Below are 19,163 nucleotides of genomic sequence, written 5' to 3'. Positions count from 1 at the left end.
CGCGCGCGCGCGCGCGCGCGTGTGTTTGTGTGAGAGAGAGACAGAGACAGAGAGACAAAGGGAGAGACAGAGGGAGAGAGAGACAGAGAGAGAGAGAGGGAGAGAGATGGCGTTTGGGACCAGGGGGATGGGGGAGGAGGCTGACGCTGGACCACACCCTCCCATCAGTGACTCCAGGCAGCTGCCCAGCTAGTGAACACACAAGCCATTTCTATGAAACATTTATTTCCTTTGAAACCTCCAGAAACATGCCAGAAAAATCTCAAGACAGGGATAGGAAAAAAAAAAAAAAAAAAAAAAAAGACAATAAAGAATAAAAAATCCAAATGAAATCAGCATATGAAAAAAAAACCCTGCTATCTTCAAGCCTTCAGATTGAACACTAACCTCAAATTAAATAGATTTGTTTTGCAGAGATCCTTAAAAAATAACAGGAAACAAAACCAAAAATCATAATTTACACTTGTCAATGTACATGATTAGGTCCCCAAATGATTCAAATGATCTGAAGAGATGAGGAGAACTTAAAAAAAAAGAGGGGGGGGCAGCCTCCAGGTTAGGGTCTGAGGAAAGGGCGGTGGGGAGGTCCTGGAGAACCCTTCCAAAAAGGGGTGGGGAAGAGGGGCAGAGATATCACAGTAGTTGGCCAGGACTGAGGACCAAGCAGGTCCCACCTAGAAGCCCTCATCTCACACCACAGGTGAGGGACAGGAGATGGCAGATCTGAGGGCTTCTCGAGGGACTGCGATGTGGCTGGGGTCAGAGGTTGATCACAGGGAGACAGGAGCGCCCTTTTCTCTTGCCCCAGCCGGCCGGCCCAGTGTGGCACCTCCCTGTCCAGCCCGGCACCTCTCTGTGTCCTGTGCAGTCCCAGAGCCCCCTGCCCTGAGGTTTCTGGCCCCAAAGAGAAAGCAGGGGGCGGGGTGTCTCTGGACAAAGGCTGGACGACCTGCTGCTGGCTTCCAGCCCAGAGGGTGCTGCTCGGAGCCGGGCCAGCTCCCCCCTGCCTGGGGCCTCCCAAAATGGGAAAGCCCACCCACCTGCCCACCCTGACTTTATCCCTCTGAGTCCTCCCACTGAGTCCCAGTCCATGGGGGACACACCTTGATCCTCAGCTTGAGGTTGGGGGAATCCACAGATTGTGGCCATACAGACTTGTTCTGGCGCAACTCTACATGAAAAAATAAATATATATATATATATATTTTTTTTTTGTTTTTAAAGGAAAAAAAGAAACTCTGTTTCCTGGGTGAACAGCGTAGTACCACTCTGGCTCGGCTGCCTGGCAAGCTGCCCCTTATTGCCTTTAGAGAACCAGCGTCTCATGGGGGGGGTTCACACAGCAAAGCACTCCCCGGGGAGCACAGTGAGGGTGTCCGGGCGTCCGCTTGCGAAGGGAAAACAAAACCAGAGAGGAGTTGCAGGCTGTTTTCTCTCCAGCCCTGACCGGAGGGCTGTGTGGAGCCCCTCCTGGTGCCCGGAAGAGGCCCTGGCTGTGTGGTCGGAGCTGGTGGGGCCTGGGGAGGAGAGACAGGGCTTTGCTGCCTGGGGCCAGGGCAGTAGCTGGAAGGTGGCATGGCCCGGGCGCTGTGGCCTTTGGCGGTCGAGGGGCGGATAGAAAAAAGACGGTATAAACAGTCCCGAGTGTGCAAATAGAGTTTCCCCTCAAAGAAGTTGACTTTGGATGCTGGGGGTGTCCTCTCTCCATCCGGGGTCCCAAGAAAAGAAGTGAAACTCTAACAAAGTGCTCCTGGCTGCTTTTTGGAAGAGCGAGGTTGGGAGGGGATACTGTCCGTGCCATTTGGAGCTAGTGCACTGGGACTGAGACCCCTGGCCAGTTTCCACACAGGCCTTCATCTCTCTGGGGCCGAGGGGAAGCACGGGCCAGTTTCACACTGGTTTTTCATGCAGGGGGCTTGGCCCCACAAGCCCAAACTCTGTTGCACGTGGTGAAGAAACCTGGTTTGTGGACTCCTGGAGCTGCGGGATTTGGAGACACACACCTGCCCTCCCTCTCCCCTTCCTACAGCTTCTGATGGCTTGGTCCTAGGAAGAGGCTAGATGGGCCTCCTGGGCGCGGCGTGGGCACGGTCCAGTCCCCAGGGACCAGAGATGGGCAGTTCAGAGGGAGGCCTGAGACCATGTCATCTTGTGGGGCAGGAGGACCTTGAGCAGACCACAGCTCACAGCCCGGGGCGGGGCCTGCGGCCATCCAGGGTTTCCGTGTCCATGAGGAGGGCGGTGGGGCCCTGGCTGGGTTGTCGTGGTCATACCCGCAACTGGGAACGAGCCAAGGGAGACAGGAGAGCGGGAGCCCGTGGCTGGCCCGGGCAGGGGTGGGGGCGGCTCGCCGCTTCAGAGCTCCTTCTTCTCCCTGCAGAAGATCTCCGCGAACTTGCGCAGCTGCTCGCTGGCGGCCTGTGACTCCTCCTGCAGGCGCTGGTTGTTCTGGCGTAAGCTGGCCACCTCCGACTGCAGCACGGCCTTGTCCTGCTTCTCCTGTGGAGTGGAGCCAGCGTCAGCGGGTGGGCACAGACGAGGCCTCCTGAGCCAGGCGGCCAGGGGTTCAAGCCCCAGCTCTGCTTCTCAGCGGCTTCGTAACCGTGGGCAGACTGACTCATCTCTCCGGACTCACTTCCTCAACTCTTCCAACAGACCTCACTGTAGTTACCCACCACCCCGTTTTACCCTCATGGCCATCTAAGGACTCGGGGACTGTTAGCCTCAGTTTCCTGAGAGAGGAAACCCAGCCTCTCCTAACGGAAAGTGGGGAGCTTAGGATGCGGGCGCAGGCTGCCCGCCGTACAGGCTCCCTTGGCCTTTCAGAGACGCCCTTCCAGGACATGTCACGTCTGAAGGCCGCTGACTTGTCCAAGCTCAGGCAGTATTAGATGGTGGGGTCGGATTTGAACCTGGGCCCCTATGATTCCTGTGCTTGAGGCTTCCACATTATATTCTGCCACCTTTTTGTTTTTTTGCCCAAAAGTATATAAAGCAACAGGTGGAAGTTCTCTGCCCTTATTTCTCTCCTCATTCTTCTATACCCTGGAGGTACGTATGATGAACAATTTGGAACGTTGCCTTCTAGATAACCCTCTGCCCTGTGGACGTTAATTTTTTTTTTTTTTTAAAGTATGACAATGTTCTAGGAAATAGTTCTGTAGCTTGCTCAGTTTTTACTTAAGTTACTGGACTTTTGTATGTGAGTAAATACACAGATTCCTGCTATTATTTTAATTGGCTGCAGAATATTCCACTGCATGGGTGTCCTGTCCTTTATATAACCGTTCTCCCGTGGAGGGACAGCTGCACCGGCTCCAATTTTTTTTTTATTGCAAACAGAGCAGCAATGAGCATCCTTGCTCATGGATCTCTGTACCTATGCTTGAAATTCTGCTGGACAAACTCCCACAAGTGGAACTGCTAGGTCAACAAGGTAGACAGTTACATTGTTTGATAAATATCATCCCGCTGCCCCCCAAAAAGGCTGGGGCCAATGTGTTCTTCCTCCGAGACTGTAGGCAGGTTTCCTCCATGCGTTTCCCAGCATTTGGCACGGTCACCTTCTACTCTTTACTCAGGACGACACTCAAAGCTGGGTGGTCTCTCCCAGCGTGGAAGGGGTCGGGTGGGGACAGGTGCCGCAGCCTCGCTGCCCACGCCTCACACCCGAGTGTCTGGGGGGCGGAACGGGGGGGCGCGCCACGAGGGCTGGCCGCCTGGCGGCCTTACCTTCTGGAGGTCGGTGTGCAGCTGCTTCAGCATCACCTCCAGCTGGTACACCTTGCCTGTCAGATCCAGGGGAGGCTCCTCGCTGGAAAGACAGGGACAGGGTGAGACCCAAGGCCCACCGGCCCCCAGGGAGGGTTCCGGAGGAACAGGGGGTACAGGACACTCCTGTCCCCGAAGTTCTGGAGAGTCCTTTCCTTGCTAGGGTCCTAAAGGATGCCTGGAGGGAGGCTCTGGGGGAAGCCAGAAAGGAGCCAGCCCTCCTCCCTGCTGCGCTCTCCCCAAAGACGGTACATCTGTGGATGTGGACAGGGGGCTGTGGCAGCCTGTGGAAGGCTGTGCATGCGCCCGCCCTGACGTGTGCCTCCCCCGCGGGGCCTGAACCACGCGTGTGCTTTAGGTGTGAGCGCCTCACACAGAGCAAAACCAGAACCCGCCTCACAGACACATCCACTGAGCACCTCGCAGACCTGGGCACGGTGTCTGCCACGGGACACTGAACATGGGGGCCTGCCCTCGGGGACGGGAATGGAGGACACTGACAAAGACGATGACGGCGCCCCCGTGACAGAGAGCCTGCCCTGCGCTGTGCACAGTCTCGATCTAACAGAGCTCCACGCCCAGTGTAGTCTGGGAGGTCACCTCGTCATTACCCGCTGGGCAGAGGGGGAGACTGTGGCTTAGGCGGGGACCCTGCACCCTGGAACCCAGCCCTGGCCTGCCCGGCCCCTGAGGAGGAGAGGGGCAGCCCCTCCCTGTGGGGGCTCCACTAGGCACTGTGGGGGGCGGGGGAGGGTGTGCTGCCGCAGCCGAGAGGGGAGACACTGAGCCCTCCTGCCCTTTCTTTCCACCACAGTCTTGGCTCCTGGGGGCCTGCAGCTGCTGCAGGGCAGGTGGGAGAGGGTCAGCTCAGGGGCGGAGGGAATCCAGGAGCTCGCCCAGAGCCCACAGTCCTGCCCTTTCCACACCAAGCCTGTTCCTGCCCTCACTGTATTGGCACATTTGTAAGTGCCGAGTTCCCGTGATTACAGTCGGGCCACATCTCTGGTGGAGGTTGAGTTCTAAAGCCAGTGAAAAGAGGGGTGTGAAGAAGAGTCAAAAACAAAAACAAAACACCAAAACCCAGGAGAGTCAAAATTTCCCTCGAAAATTACTTAATTTGCCCATAAAGTACAGCGCACCTCTGGTGTGAGCCTGCCTTGTATTTTTTGCCAACCTAGTGCGGTCAAGTCTGTTGCACTAAACGTGCGATGACCCATGTCCTCTTCTCTCCCTGGGAAGCCTCACGCGGGTAGGGCCTCTGTCAGCGCTTCCACAGCTGGCCCAGCGGGCCGTGCCAGGGGAGAGGCGAACAGTAACTATCAGGTGGCCATCCGCAGAATTCTGGAATGTGCGGAGGAGACCCAGGGGCAGACGGGGGGATCAAAGGCAGGGAGGAAGGGACCGGGGCGGGTGAGGACGCAGTGGGGGGCACCACTCAGAGGTTTTTCGAAGTTGGAGGTCGACTGACCATATGGATGACGCTGCGTTGTCTCCACCCACGAGGACCAGGCTAACTCGGACAAGGTCACCTCTGGGTTCCGGTGTGTGGGTTACTCCCAAGTCCCTCAGGGGAGATGCCCCCCTGGCTGTGCCGAGGGGGCGTGGGGGATGGGCAAGCAGCTGCTGTCTCTCCTCCGCCTGGTGTCCCCCTCCTTCACGGGGCAGGCCAGCCACCCTCAGGGATTCGAGTTGCTGGGCCACCAGGTGTTCCCAGGGAAACCTCACCTCATGGTAGGGGTGGTCCTGGGGGTTGGGGGCCCCCTCTCCAGGCTCAGGTGGCTGTGGACAGGACTGTGTGCAGGTGGGACCTCCGGGCTCAGAGCTGGGTCGTTGAGGGAGAAGAGTGAGACAGCTCTTTGCACTGCCAGGCAGAGACAGGGGAGAGGGGAGAGGAGTCAGCAGGGCTTCCAGTGCCTCCTCCCTCTGCTCCCCCGCCCCACCGACCAACCACCTTTCCCAGCACACCTCCCACCCAGACCTCCGTGACACTCCCAATCACTTTTGTTAGATCACGCACTTAGGATGGGCTCCAACCAAAAAAACCAAACCAAATTGACACCAACAACAAAATCTCATCCTGATGCTGAGCAAGCCTGTAGACTAGTGACGAGTTTATACAAAATGCAAGGGACAGAAACAAGTTAAATGGCAGTGTGACAGGGTAACCACCCAAATTCAGCATAAATGACCTGGTTTCATCAACAAACAAATGGTATGAAAAAAGTGGCCAAAAGAGGATGGGGCTGAAGTTGGGTGAGAAGTACACGGGGATTCATTTGCACTGTAGTTTTGAGAAGCTCTGTGAAATTTCAAAAGCAGAAAGAGAAGACAGAATACCATGTGTACCGAGGACAGAAAAGAAATCACATGGCTGTTAAAGCTCTGATTCCCAGGTCCCAACCTGAGCACCTGCATTTTTATTTTTTTGAGGTTTATTTATCTGAGAGAGAGAGAAAGAGAGTGTGGGAGTGAGTGGGAGAGAGGCAGAGAGGGAGAGAGAGAATCCCAAGCAGGCTCCAAGTTGTCAGCTCAAAGCTCAATGCAGGGCTTGATCTTGGGGGTAAATGGAGTGGCCACCGGGGAGGGGGCTTTGGCTGCCCCAGCCCCTCTCACAAGCCCACAGCTGGGAACGAGTGTCTGGACAGCTCTGCCTTCCAGACATCTGCTGGCATCTGGGTCTCCAGGGAGAGGCTTGGAGCTTCTCAGCTGCTTCCCACAGAACCAGTGATCCTGGCCCTAGGATGCCTGGACCCTGGAGGGGGGGGGGGGGTGGGGGTGGAGAGGAGGTGGCCCTGGCACCTCTCCCTGCATTCCTCCTGGGACATGGCCCCCACACTCCCCTTGTAACCCATCAAAAAAAGAGCCCATTGTTGGGGCACCTGGGTGGCGCAGTCGGTTAAGCGTCCGACTTCAGCCAGGTCACGATCTCGCGGTCCGTGAGTTCGAGCCCCGCGTCAGGCTCTGGGCTGATGGCTCAGAGCCTGGAGCCTGTTTCTGATTCTGTGTCTCCCTCTCTCTCTGCCCCTCCCCCGTTCATGCTCTGTCTCTCTCTGTCCCAAAAATAAATAAACATTGAAAAAAAAAAATTAAAAAAAAAAAAAAAAAAAAAAGAAGAGCCCATTGCTCAGGAAACCCAGGGAATGAGGTCCCCCCTCCCCCCACAGGCAGCTGTGAGACCCCCTGGGGCCCCTGTGGAGACTTGGAGAGGACAGCTGATAAAGGCCCTTAGGTTCTCTTCCTGGACCCTGAGTCTGGGGTTGAAAACCCAAATGCCCTCAGGAATATGCAGGTGCTATAAATGGTGCCACTCATTTTTTTAAAACAATTTTTTAAATGTTTTATTTCTGAGAGAGAGAGACAGAGCGTGAATGGGGGAAGGGCAGAGAGAGAGAGGGAGACGCAGATTCTGAAGCAGGCTCCAGGCTCTGAGCTGTCAGCACAGAGCCCAACGCAGGGCTTGAACTCGTGAACTGTGAGATCATGACGTAAGCTGAAGTTAGACGCTTAACTGACTTGAGCCACCCAGGCGCCCCATGATGACGCAAGTGCCGTGAGCCTACGTAAATTCATTAACGCTAACAACCACTTTGCAGTAGGAATATCATCTGACTTTATTTACAGATGAGGAGACTGAGGCAGCAGAGGCGGACCGGTTGCCACCGTGCTCATCAGCAGCGAAGCTGGGGCTCAAACCCAGGCAGTGGGCTGTGCGTTGCCTTTAAACCACGCCTGCCCTTACCTCCCTCAGGAGACCGCCGTGCCTTCACTTTTCACATCCTCTGCTGGGCCCCATCTCTGCCCCTCCCTCCCAAAGTCCTGGACCCAAGTAATGTTCAGCCCGACACTACCCGTGACTTGTGGTGGTGGTGGCGGGGGGGCAGGGGGGCACATGAAACTTTTGGGGCCAGCAGCGTCTGGTTTGTGGAATCAATAAATGAACCAGTATAATATATGCAGTTCCCTTTTTGTCCCCCAAACTATCCCTGCTTTCCCACCACAGCTGTTCAGAGAGTGGGTGAGCATGAAGTCTGTGCCGGGCTGGAGGCACCACGGGACGATGGTCAACTGGGTCACACTTAGAGGAAAGGCCTCCCCATGCCAAGACCCCCGAGATTTGTGGGGATAAAGAGCACGTGCATTTTCTCTCTGGCAGCAGGTACTGGGCTCGCACCCAGCTTACACTGAACCTGCCACGTGCGAGGGGCCCCTTTCCCCTCCCCCGCAAGCAGTGCTCTCGAACTCCATCTCTGCAGTTGTGACTGGTGAGGACGCGTAGCTCAGTGAGTTGTGACTTGCATCTATTTTATTAGGAGAGAGCTTGAGTGTATTTTTAAAAGTGTAAGAGCCATCTCAGTTTCCTTTTCTATAAAGGAAACCATGCCCATCTTTCTGGAAAACGTTCAGGTCCGGGCTTAAATCCTTGCCCTGTGTGCCCTTGGCCAGGTAGGTGACTCTGGTGGCTGAGCCTCAGTTTCCTCATCTGTAACCGGGAATCCTAACACATCCCTCACACTAGAGAATAGAAGTGATGTCTGTGATAAAGTGCTGGCTCCCTAGAGATGCTCTGTAATGTCATGGTGGCCCGCGGTCACCTCCTCCTGGAAACGCCACACGGAGCAACCCTCTCCCTCACTGAGAGCGTCAGGCCTCTGAAGGGTCAAATTTGCCTGCAGCACTGGGCCCCTGCTGGCAGCCACTCCCCTCCCGGTGATTCAGAGGCCTGGCCTGGTCTTCCCTGACTGCTCTCCTGTGCCACCTTACCCATAACCAGAGGCCTGACTGCCTTCCCCCAGTGACTGGGAGAGACTGCACGGTAGGAGGGAAGCTTCCTCCAGGGCCACCTGCCAGATGTGGACTAGCCCAAACGTGGAAATTTGAAGGTCATGTACCATATGGGTCTGGTTTAAGGCATCCTGCGCTGAGCCAGACCCATGCTGGGAAGCCAGTAGTGACTGAGCTGGCCCCAGGTCCTGCCCTCAGAGTCCAGTGGGGACACAGACCCTTCATTAGACAGCGGAGGCCCTGAGGTCAGGGCCGGGAGGGAGGAGGCACAGGCAGAGGGGTCAGGGCTGTGGGAGCCCAGAGCAGGTGCCTAATCCAGACTAAGGGATATCAGGGAGAGCCTCCTGGAGGAAGGACAGCAAAGCTATAGTCTGAAAAATACTGAAAAAAAATGAGCCAGAAGAACATGTTCGTGTGTGTTAGGGATCACCAGAAGTCCCATTTTACAGCTGACTCTTAGAAAGATAAAGCTGCTCGCCCAAGTCACGTGGGAAAGAAATGGCAGAGATTGTTAGCTGTCCCTTGTCACCTGTTTTCCCTTTTTCCATAATAACGAATCCCAAATTTTAGTTGGGCATAAGGCCTCATTTCCCAGCCTGCCCTGAAGCTATTAGGTGGGGCTGTGTGTGATACTCTGGCCATTGGGAAGTAAGTGCAGGGGGAGCGTCAGGCTTAGAGACATGTCCCTAAATGGAGGGGATGTGTCTCTCCCCTGCTGGCTGGAGCTGGACATGATGGCCAGAGCTCTGGCAGCCATTTTGGACCATGAGGGTAAGGCTCCCTGGAGATGGCAGAGCAGAGGGTTTGAGGAGCCTGCACCCTAATGAATTTGTGGAAGTGCCACACCAGGCCCACACCACCCACCTCAGGACTTTTAACCTGCATAAAAACCTTGCCTATTTAAGTCATTGTTAACTTGGGTTTTCTGCCATCTGCAGCCAAAGCAAATCTAAATACAATTTGGGTTATTGTAAGTCTGCCTGGTGATACAACATAAGGCACTGTCTTTTGAGGGCTTGTTCTGTGCCTGACATGTTTTACACACAGTTTCCTGTAATCTTCACCGTAGCCCTGGGCAGTGGGCACAGGTCACATTCCTGCTTCGTAGATGAGGTAACGGGATCAGAGAGACAAAGACACTTGCCCAGGACTGCACAGTGAATAAGTGACAGGGCAGGATGAGAACCCTGCTCCCCCTAATTCTGGATCCTGAGCGTGTCCCACTTCAAAGCCCCAAGGCCCTCCACTGATCCTTCTAGAACACAGCAGGGGGTCGGTAGGGACTGGGACAGGTTGGGCAGAAGGCGCCTACCTTCGTATGCCTTGGCTGCATTTACCAGGCTGGACCACTCAAGGCCAGAGGCCGTGTCAGGCAGTGGCATCATCCCGGGGTCAAGGCGCCGCAGTGGCCGGTCCCGCCCATCGGCCAGCGAGAGCTCCGAGGCTGAGATGGTGGCTGGGTAGGAAGATTGGAGACGGGAGATGGGGGAGAATGACAACGTGAAGGAAACAAACTTTCTGTAGTGTGTAACATTACAGAATTGTTACAGCACAAACGATTAATACAATTATTAGAAGATGACACATGCCAGCAGGAAAAGGGGTGGGGGTATCAGGTGTTTACGAGGGTGGGGACAGAGAGAGAGGAACAGAGTAGCAGGAGGTGAAATCAGAGGTGATGGGGCTGGACTGTGGGGCCTCGTGGGTCAGGACTTTGTCTTTTGCTCTGAGTGACACGGAGCCACTCAGGTGGCTCTGCGCAGGGAGGGACGTGACCCGACAGAGGTGTTCACGGGCTCTCTCTGGCTGTGTGTAGAAGACGGACCGTGTGGGGGCGGGGAGCGGGGAGACAGTGAGGAGGCTGCCGTGGTCCAGGAGGGAGAGGAGAGCGGGCAGGACCAGGTGAGGCTGTGGGGGCAGGGGAACAAGCGGCAGCCCCTGGATCTATTTTGTACTTGCAAAACTACTTCCTGAAGAGGGGATGTGAGTGTGAGCCAGGGTGCAGGGGGAGCTTCAGGATTCGGAAGCTGGCCCTGAGATGGGACGGCAGGGGACAGGCCAGAAGTCTGCTTCTGGAGGTGTGGAGCGGAGGACGCAGTGCCAGCCCGCAGACATAAATCCAGGTCGTTAGTGCGTGGACAGTGTCTGGTTATGGCAGGGTCACCGTGGGGAGAGCTGCTGGGTCCTCGTGTGGCAGGCCAGGCAGAGAAAGAGGCCCCTGGGAGTGACAGCACCAGCGGCCGCATTTGCTGCAGCCATTGGCTGAGTCCCACGTGCCAGCTGTAGGCCCCGGGCCTCGGCCTGCTGATGCCTCACAGCTGCCAAAGGGGAGGGGACAGAGGACTGCCGTGAGGCACCGAGAGGTCAGGAGGTGGCTCAGGCAGGAAAGGCCAGGCCTGACTGACCACATGTCCTCCTGCTGAGCACCATGCCGGGTTGTGTCATGGGGATCATCTCCCAGCCTCACCTCCAACTGGCCAGGAGGGAGGTGCTGTTACGACCCTGCGTTGTGCTCAGAGCAAGACGTCTCGCCCGCATTCACACTGTCTGGTAGTGGCACTTGCCTTTGGACTGCGTGGCCTGACAATGACCCTGCTCTAAGCCCAACCCCATGAGGGTTTGGGGTTTAGAAGGTCCCTGTTAATACTCCGTTCTAGCCCTGCTCTGCAGTCCGGAGGTACAAGCCTGACTCGCGATGGATTAAAATGCTTGCTCCAGACGGTAGAATGCTAACAAAATAATAAATAGCTACTGCTTTTCCTGCATATCAGGGATTGTGCTGAGCGTTTTCCACGTATTAATCTGAGTCTCAGTTTAATGCAGTGAGGGGTAGATTCGCCTCGAGCTGAGATGGGGACTGAGTGAGAGGAGGCTTTGGGAGGCTCCATCCCAATAATACAGGACACAGCCCTCGGCCAAAACCCCTGGGGACACATCTCCGAAGTCAAGATCTGTTTGAATCGGAGAAAGCTGTGCAGGTGCTATAACATACCACACCCAGAAGGGCTGGGCAGCACCCCGTATCCAACACAACAGTGTTCTGCAGTGAAGTTCACGGTCACTCACACCAGATGGGGTAAAGAAGAACAATACATACATAGCCTCATGTCCGTCTGGGTTGGGTTTTGCTGCTCAGTGAGCTTGGCCCAAACTTCTGCATGACCTCTCAGTTGTAGAGTGTTTGGGGTTGTGAATGAGGGATTGCAGGGTGGACCAAAGGCAGGGCCAGCCCGAAATGGTGCACCGGTTCTGATGGGGGCCCCCCTCGTGGGGGATGCTCAGTAAGCAGTCGCTGGATGAGTCAAAGGATGGATGAGTCATATCCCTACACCCCCTCCCTCCAAGAGCTGGCAGACTTGGGGGGAATCAGGTAAGTAAATAAACACTTGCGAAGCCATCTGCTTGGTGCTGGGACAGGATCTGGGGGCGCAGCAACTGTAAGGCCTGATCCACACGGCCCTCCAGGCTGCAGCAGGGGGTGCTGACACCCTCTCTCTGGCCTCAGATGACTCCAATTTTGGGGCACTCCAGACTTCTAGGTGGCCCCCCAGGTGCCTGGCCAACAATCCCCTGCTCTGTGGGACACCCTGTGCCCCACCATCAGTACCCGACTGAAATGCCTATGCACCCCGCCTCCCTACCATGGCTGACACCAACACTGAGGATCTCCAGTGCTGACTATCCCCCCCCACCCCCGCCGCTTCCCATCGCCAGGGAGACTCCCCCGCCAGCCCCAGGGGCCCGGGCTCACATTTCTTCTCTGGGAAGCCGTTGCCGGTCGCAGGGACGGTGCTGGGGCTGCCGCCGCCAGGGGGGTGGGGGTGCTGGTGCTGGCGGCGGGCGGGCAGCGTGCTGGAGGGGAAGGCGCAGGTGCTGCTGAAGAGCACGTCGCTGGGCAGGCCTGGCTCCAGGCTGGCAGCGTTGGCGAAGCTGGGTTCCCGCCGCCCGCTGCACAGACTCTCATCTGACAGCGTCCGCTGCAGGCTCTTCTGTGGGGACTGCTGTCGAGACAGGGTGGGTCATGGGCCGCGGTCGTGGCCTGGCTCACGGTCACTGTCCTCGGGCACCTTCCTGTCTTGGATGGCTGTTTCTGACCCACCCAGCATCTGCTTTTGCCCCTTTCTGCTCAAAGAATCCCAAGTTTCCCCTGGGGATAGCTCCTCCCCCAGTCACGCCCCACTTGGTTGTGGCCCTCAAGAGGCCAATGCCACTCTCCCATTCCAGGTAAGGTCAGGGAAGGCAATGCCAGTCATCGGTGGGGACCGCTGGGGACAGCATCCTGAAGAGACAAGAGACTGGGGCCAGCTTGGGCCCACAGGAGAGCACAGCCAACCGGGAGTAGGCGGGCACAAGAGTGAAGGGAAGCAGTGGCTAAAGGAGCCTGACTTTCCTGGGAACCCCGCCTCCACTCCTGGACCGTGCAGGGTGGGTGGGTGGAGGCTGCTTCCGGCCTGGGCTCCATGAGAAGGACATGAGAGCCAGTTAAGAGCATCCCTTCCCAGTCACATGAGCTACCCTAGTGTGGAAGAAATGCCCCACGTGCCTACCGAGGCTGGCTTACATTGCGATTAGGTCCCTGACTAATGTGACGACCCGACCCCTGACTACGAAGCCACATACACCCAGACGGGACTGGCAGTGCCCCAGGTGGAGGCCATGGGCAGAGTGACTGCAGGGGGCCCTGTCTTCCTCCCTCACCCTCCCATGACCGCCTGGCCCGCCAGACTGTGTGTGCGTGTGTGGGGCGGCCTCTACATACTCCCACGTCTCTCTCCTGCTCCGGCGCCAGGTTGTCCATGATGATGAGTTTCTTCAGGTCGTCCTCGATGGTGGATTTGTAGTTCTTTCGTGGGGAGCGGAGGTCTCGGAGGGACGCCCTCAACCGCGGCTGCCCGAAGACGTTTTTCGTGTTGGTGTCCACCTGCCTAGAATGACAGGATTGGGGTCAGAGGGGTCTTGGGGGGTGGGGGTTCAAGCTGTTTCTCAAAGCGGTCCTGACCCAAGGCTGGCTGCCACTCCCACCGGGTGAGGGGCTACAGCCTTCTCCGTGTCACCTGGTGAAGGTGAGCTGGGGTGGGGGGGGGGGCAGCGTTTATTCTCACCATTCATTCGTCCCGCAAGTGTTTCTATCTTCTGGGAACCCGCTCTGGGCCATGCCTTGTTCACATAGCAATGAACATGGCGCTGACCTCCAGTCCGGGAGACTGACAATGAATATATGGACAGAAGTCTGGGGGAAGCAGGAGGGAGCCCACAGGGTGGAAGAGCACTCCAGGAAGAGGAAACAGCAGGTGCTGGGCTACGAGGGGTTCAAGCTTGGTAAGTGAGGAGTGGAGGGGCCCACAGGCGGGGTGGCCTGAGTGAGGGGACAGGGAGGGGATGGGTGGTGTGAGGGGAGGTCTGGGAGGCGACGGGACAGATTCTGCAGGAACTGCAGGAATGAGCCACAGAGGAGACCTGGGACTACACCTGGGGAGCCTCTGAGATTCTGAACTGGTGAGTGTGAGATCCTGATTTGTGTTTTAGAAGGATCACTCTGGTGGCTGGATGGAAAAGTGACTCTCACGGAAGTGGGGCCAAGAGTGGGAGGAGGGAGACGGTGAGAAAGCTCCTGCAAGCTGTTGGGGTGAGAGATGAGGGTGGCCCAGACCAGGGCTTCCAAATGCAGAAGAGAGATGGGGTCCCATGGCGTCTCACAGAGGGATAATCTCCTGGGAGCCAGGTCCCCATGGGGTGAGTGCTGGGCTACGGAGAGCAGACCTCTGGCTGGGGCCCCCAGGGTCCATCGTCAGATGTCCCTAACTTTGGTTTTCCTCACCCATCGTACGGGCTAAGAGAGTTCACGAATCATGGGGTGGCTGGGAAGATCCAGAGATCAGGCACCTGAACCCGGGGCAGGGCCCTGGGGCCCCCTGATGGCCACCATCCCCATTTTTCTACTGGGCCTCCAGTTCCAGAAGTTGGTCTGAGAGCCTGGGTCACTCAAATCACCATCTTCTTCTTCAGCACCCAAAGCTGACCCCATGCTGCCTTCCAGAACACTGCCACCTAAAAGCCACTGAGGCACAGACTGGGGCTAAAATAAAAGGAGGAGCCCCCAGAGGCGGACAGGTCTGGGTCTGAGTCGTTCTTGCTGAGAGGCTGCAGGTACATCGCACCACCTCTCCGATCCTCTGGAGAACGTGCTGACCTCCCAGCACTGTGGGGATTGCTAGAAAATGCCGGCTGGCACCCGACAGAGCCAATGCTTGGGAAGCATTCCCAACTGCTTACCGGAGGCTGGCCCCGAGCTGCGCACACTCCTCCACTGCTCCCCTGACCCCTCTGCTGGCCCCACAGGCCGTCATCCTCTGGCTCCCCTGGGGCTCCCCGTCCTCCACTCCTGGGACTTCCCCTGAGGCCTCCTCTAGCTCTCAGACTCTGGCCCAGCCTTTGGGCTCAGGTCTGACTTTCCTGGTGAAAACTGGGTCCCTGACCAGAGGTGTCACCAGGAGGGAAATAATGACAGCTAACAGCCCCTCACTGTGTACCGGGCCCCGTCCACCATCCCGAGGACTCCATGCACAAGAACTCGTTGAATCTGCACAGCAGCCTCCCCGGGAGCCACTATTACTGTTACCCCCATTTTACAGATGGGAGACTGAGGCACAAAGAGACTAGAGTAACTACACAACAGGCGTCCAAAGTCACACAGCCCCTGTGAGTGGAGGAGTCAGGATTCTCGCCGAGGCCACCAGGCTGCAGGGCCTACAGATGTTACCACTGTACTTGACCGCCTTGTTTGTAGCACAGACATGGCATGTAAAGGATGAACAGTGTGTGGAACATAATCGCGTTTGGTTTAGTAATAATCTTTTAAATGCAGAAAAAAAGTTCTGGGAGAAATCATGAACAATGGTAAATTACCTCTGGGAAGTGGGCGTCTTTTTAGGAGGTGGGAAGAAGGGACTTGCCCTCTTTATCTGATACCCTTCTGAACTGTCTCTGTTTATTACTCGCAGGCTATTGCAATAATAATCGTTTTAACAACTATTTTAAAAGAAGGTGACACCTGGACTTTATCATTTTGTAACTCAGGAAAGAAAAAGTCTTTGAACCCAGGAAGAAATAAGATGTCTAGGGCTCCTGAGGGTTTTGAAGTCTGTATTTCCTTTCTCATTTTCTCAGCTGCCACCTTGGGATTTTAACAAAAGAAGGAAGATAGGGTGGCGAGTTTTTTTTCTTCTCAGGTCATATTCCTCCCCAAATTAGAATTCCAGGTCTAGGGTAATGCTGGCTCCATTACGGTGTTCTCTGAAGTGTGTTCTCTGGGCAAATGAAAAGCTTTAGATCCAAAAAAGAGACACAGAAAGCGCATACGCCCTCAATGAGTTCCTCCCATGGGAGCTGGAAGGGGGCTTACCCCTCCCCATGCCAAAGGGGTTTCGCCATTTTCCAGAATCCCCTGCAAGGAAGGGGGTGATGTGTGGGACCTCAGCTTGTCTATGGCAAAAAGGGGCACCGTTTACAAGGCCGTCCTCCGGGACAGATGCAAAACCCCCCGCAGAACACTTTCAAACATGCATACTCTCGGGCCTAGGGGCTCTACTTCTGGGAGGGTGTCCTTCAGGAAGGGGAAGGGTGAAGCCTCCCAGAGAAGGACGATGGCCCCAGAGTAAGAGAGGCAGACCTGATCCACATGGCACCGGAAGAGGTTCTCTCAGATACAGCACAGAAATAAAGAAGTGGTATGTATAGTGTGAAATCATTTTTAGCAGTAACTAAGTTTACACACAGCTTAGTTTGATACATTAAAATTTACCAAACTCTCAACTCCAAAAGATGGGTACCATTGGGGGATTCACTTTCTAAGAATGTGCCTCACTACAGCCATGAGATCCTTGACGATAAGCCCTGCTCTGCCTCTGCCCTCATCTCCTCCCACACAGGCCTCCCAATGCTCCTTAAACATGCCAGGCACATTCCTGCCCCAGGGCCTTTGCACTGGCTGTTGTGTCTGCCTAGAGTGTCCTCAACGGCATTTCCCATGAATGGCAGCTTTTCACCCATCCAGCTTTTCTCAAATGTTGCCTCCTCAGAGAGGCCTCCCTGACCACTCAGCCCTCTGGCGCTCCCTCCCAGCCCAGATGTGCTCGATCGCACAATCCTGAGTGCTGTTTCACTTGTTCACCTCCTGGCAGTTTGTCGTGGGCACTTGTGTGCTTGTGGTCCCACTCCCACCTCACCTGCAGCCATCTACATCCTGTTCTGTGTGGGGAACAAGGCTTGCCATGTTGCAAGCACTCAGAAGTAGCTGTTCAGTGTGAATCACACAGAACCAACCTTCCTTCCTCCCAACCAACCCACTAACCCACCTGCCTATCTCCTTCCTGCCAACCTTCCTCTCTTCCTTTTTTTTTTTTTCTGTTCATTTATTTTTGAGAGAAAGAGACAGAGCGTGAGTCGGGGAGGGGCAGAAAGAGAAGGAGACACAGGATCCGAAGCAGGCTCCAGGCTCCAAGCTGTCAGCACAGAGCCTGACGTAGGGTTCGAACTCATGAAGTGAGAGATGGTGACCTGAGCCAAAGTTGGACGCTTAATTGGCCGAGCCACCCCAGGTGCCCCCTCTCTTCCTTTTCTTAAAAAAAAATTAAGTAATCTTTACATCCAATGGTCGGGCTTGAACTCACAACTCCAAGATCAAGAGTCGCATACTCCTCTGACTGAGCCAACCAGGCACCCCTCTTCCTTCCTTTTACAAAAAGCTTAAATGACTTCTATGAAAGAGGAAAAAGTACAGAGATATCTTAAAAAGTTAAGCCAAAGAACACAAGTATTCCTTCCCTGCTCTGTTTCCTTTGTGTTTATTTGCAAAATCGCCTTCCCAGCTCCCAGGACCCCCAGGACTCTCCTGGGGGCATTCCTGACTCTGTGGTGGAAGGCTGGCTCACCAGAGGACATCCTGCTACGACCGCCTCCCCGAACCCTCAACTCGGCAACACATCTCATCCGCTGCAGGTCCCGCGGCCTGACACTGTGTGCTGCCACGACGCGTCTAAAGGGGAAAAGGACGACGGAATTCAGTCTGGAGAGTCAAATCTATCATTTGTGCTCTTAATTCTTTTCCTCCTGGAAGAATTTTCCAACGTATTTCCTACACTGCAAATTCTAAGCAATAATTTAAAGTGATATCAGTTCCAGGTTAACAAAGCCAACCGAACCGGGCTTGCACATTCTGATCTTTTTCCTTTTTCTCAAGATCTCTGGTCTCCGTAGTTGTCAAAACCTAATGACCCCTGAGGACAAAACAGACCGCTCTCTGATTATTCAAAAGAATGAGATCACCTCTTTGGTGCTAACATGGAACTGTCACCGAGGTAAGAGAAGAGCAAGAGAGAGAAAAAGGCAGAAGGGTAGAGACGGGGAACCATACTGGCAAGTGAAGAGGAGGGTGAGGGAAGAAGCACACACAATCACAGGGGCTTCATCATGTTTGGAACATTCCAGGAAGGATGCAGCAGAAACAGAGCTATGGCTGCATGTGGGGAGGGGCGCTGGACCGCTGGGCGCCATAGAAGGGAGAGATGCTTCTTTTGTATTGCAAACCCTTTTGTACTAGTTTGGTTTTTATCCTGCGCACGTTTTACCTTTCAAAGTTCAAATGAAGAAAACGCCAGGAAGGATGTGCCTTCTCTCGACGTCTGCCCTACAGCACCGGACATAATCTCTAATTTGCCCATGCTGCCTGAACTTGCGACTTTGCCGTGTCGTGGAATTAAACCACTTGCAGTGGAGAAAAAAGAAAGACAACTTACAAAGAAGGCTCTGCAGTAAGGAGCCAGACAACAGCATCTCCTTTTTCCTGTGACACAAGGGCCAGAGGTGGAAGGCGACCAACGGCTCTGACTTGGCTGGGCCTGCTCCCAGCTGACTCTGGGCTCTGGCCTCCAACTGGGGCGGCTCCCTCGGGGCCAAGTTAATTAAGCTAATTAGCACCGCTGTCAGCCTGTCTGAGCTGGGGGCTGTGCCAGCACGGCTGGCGAGGACACACAGCAGGTCTGCACCTCAGGCGGAGGGAGGATATTCCTGGAAGGATGGCTGGGAGAGCCCTGTAGGAGCAAGCAGCGGCGGCCTGCCCTGCCGTGGGAGGAGTGGGGGGTGGATGTTGGAGACAGGCTTTCCCCTGCTCCTTTGGTGGCTGCACTGAGCTGGACCTAAATCCGAGGAAGGAAGGAGCCCGAAGGCCAGCTGTCAACCAACAGACGCCAGTGCCTGTCAGCCCAGCCAACAGTGACCAGGCATTTCCCTGTGATTCACTGAAATCCTCACATCACCTCTAGGATGGGTACTCCTGTCCTCCCCTTTTGAGGCTGGGGAAACTGAGGCACAGTGAGTTGAGGACACTCAGCATCCACATTTGCCGGATGCTCTGAGCCACCGTGAGATTCACTCATGATGGAAGCTGTGCTCGACCGTGCATGGGTCGTGGTAGCAGCAGCTCCTGGTGAGCTGCTGGGCCTTCGCCCCGGTGCTGGTGTCTCGTGTGTGGCTGCATTCTTTCCTCACGGCTGCCGTGAGAGAGAGGCTCTACCATCGCCTCACCCCCACAGGTGGGGGCACCGATGCCGACA

The 19,163-nt window shown here is 55.5% G+C and overlaps 1 protein-coding gene across 5 annotated transcripts in view; it reads right to left on the bottom strand.

Annotated features, from left to right (window-relative positions):
• Positions 1–238: 238 nt before the first annotated feature.
• The window catches only part of SIPA1L3 (signal induced proliferation associated 1 like 3), a 239,227-nt gene continuing 220,302 nt past the window's right edge, over positions 239–19,163 (bottom strand). For 4 of the 5 annotated variants that reach the window (XM_047834795.1, XM_047834794.1, XM_047834796.1 and 1 more), the window contains 6 exons: positions 13,313–13,478; positions 12,305–12,554; positions 9,866–10,009; positions 5,497–5,632; positions 3,733–3,814; positions 239–2,499 (listed from right to left, as the gene is read on the bottom strand). In XM_047834795.1, coding sequence (XP_047690751.1) covers positions 2,356–2,499; positions 3,733–3,814; positions 5,497–5,632; positions 9,866–10,009; positions 12,305–12,554; positions 13,313–13,478 — 922 coding nt within the window. In that variant the 3' untranslated portion in view covers positions 239–2,355. The remainder of the gene's footprint in view (positions 2,500–3,732; positions 3,815–5,496; positions 5,633–9,865; positions 10,010–12,304; positions 12,555–13,312; positions 13,479–19,163) is intronic. The other variant, XM_047834799.1, reaches the window with a different exon arrangement.

The sequence above is a fragment of the Prionailurus viverrinus genome, chromosome E2, assembly GCF_022837055.1.
Source record: "Prionailurus viverrinus isolate Anna chromosome E2, UM_Priviv_1.0, whole genome shotgun sequence".
NCBI lineage: Eukaryota > Metazoa > Chordata > Mammalia > Carnivora > Felidae > Prionailurus > Prionailurus viverrinus.
Note: the sequence above shows the minus strand (reverse complement) of the source record. Positions and strands in the feature narration are given on the sequence as shown.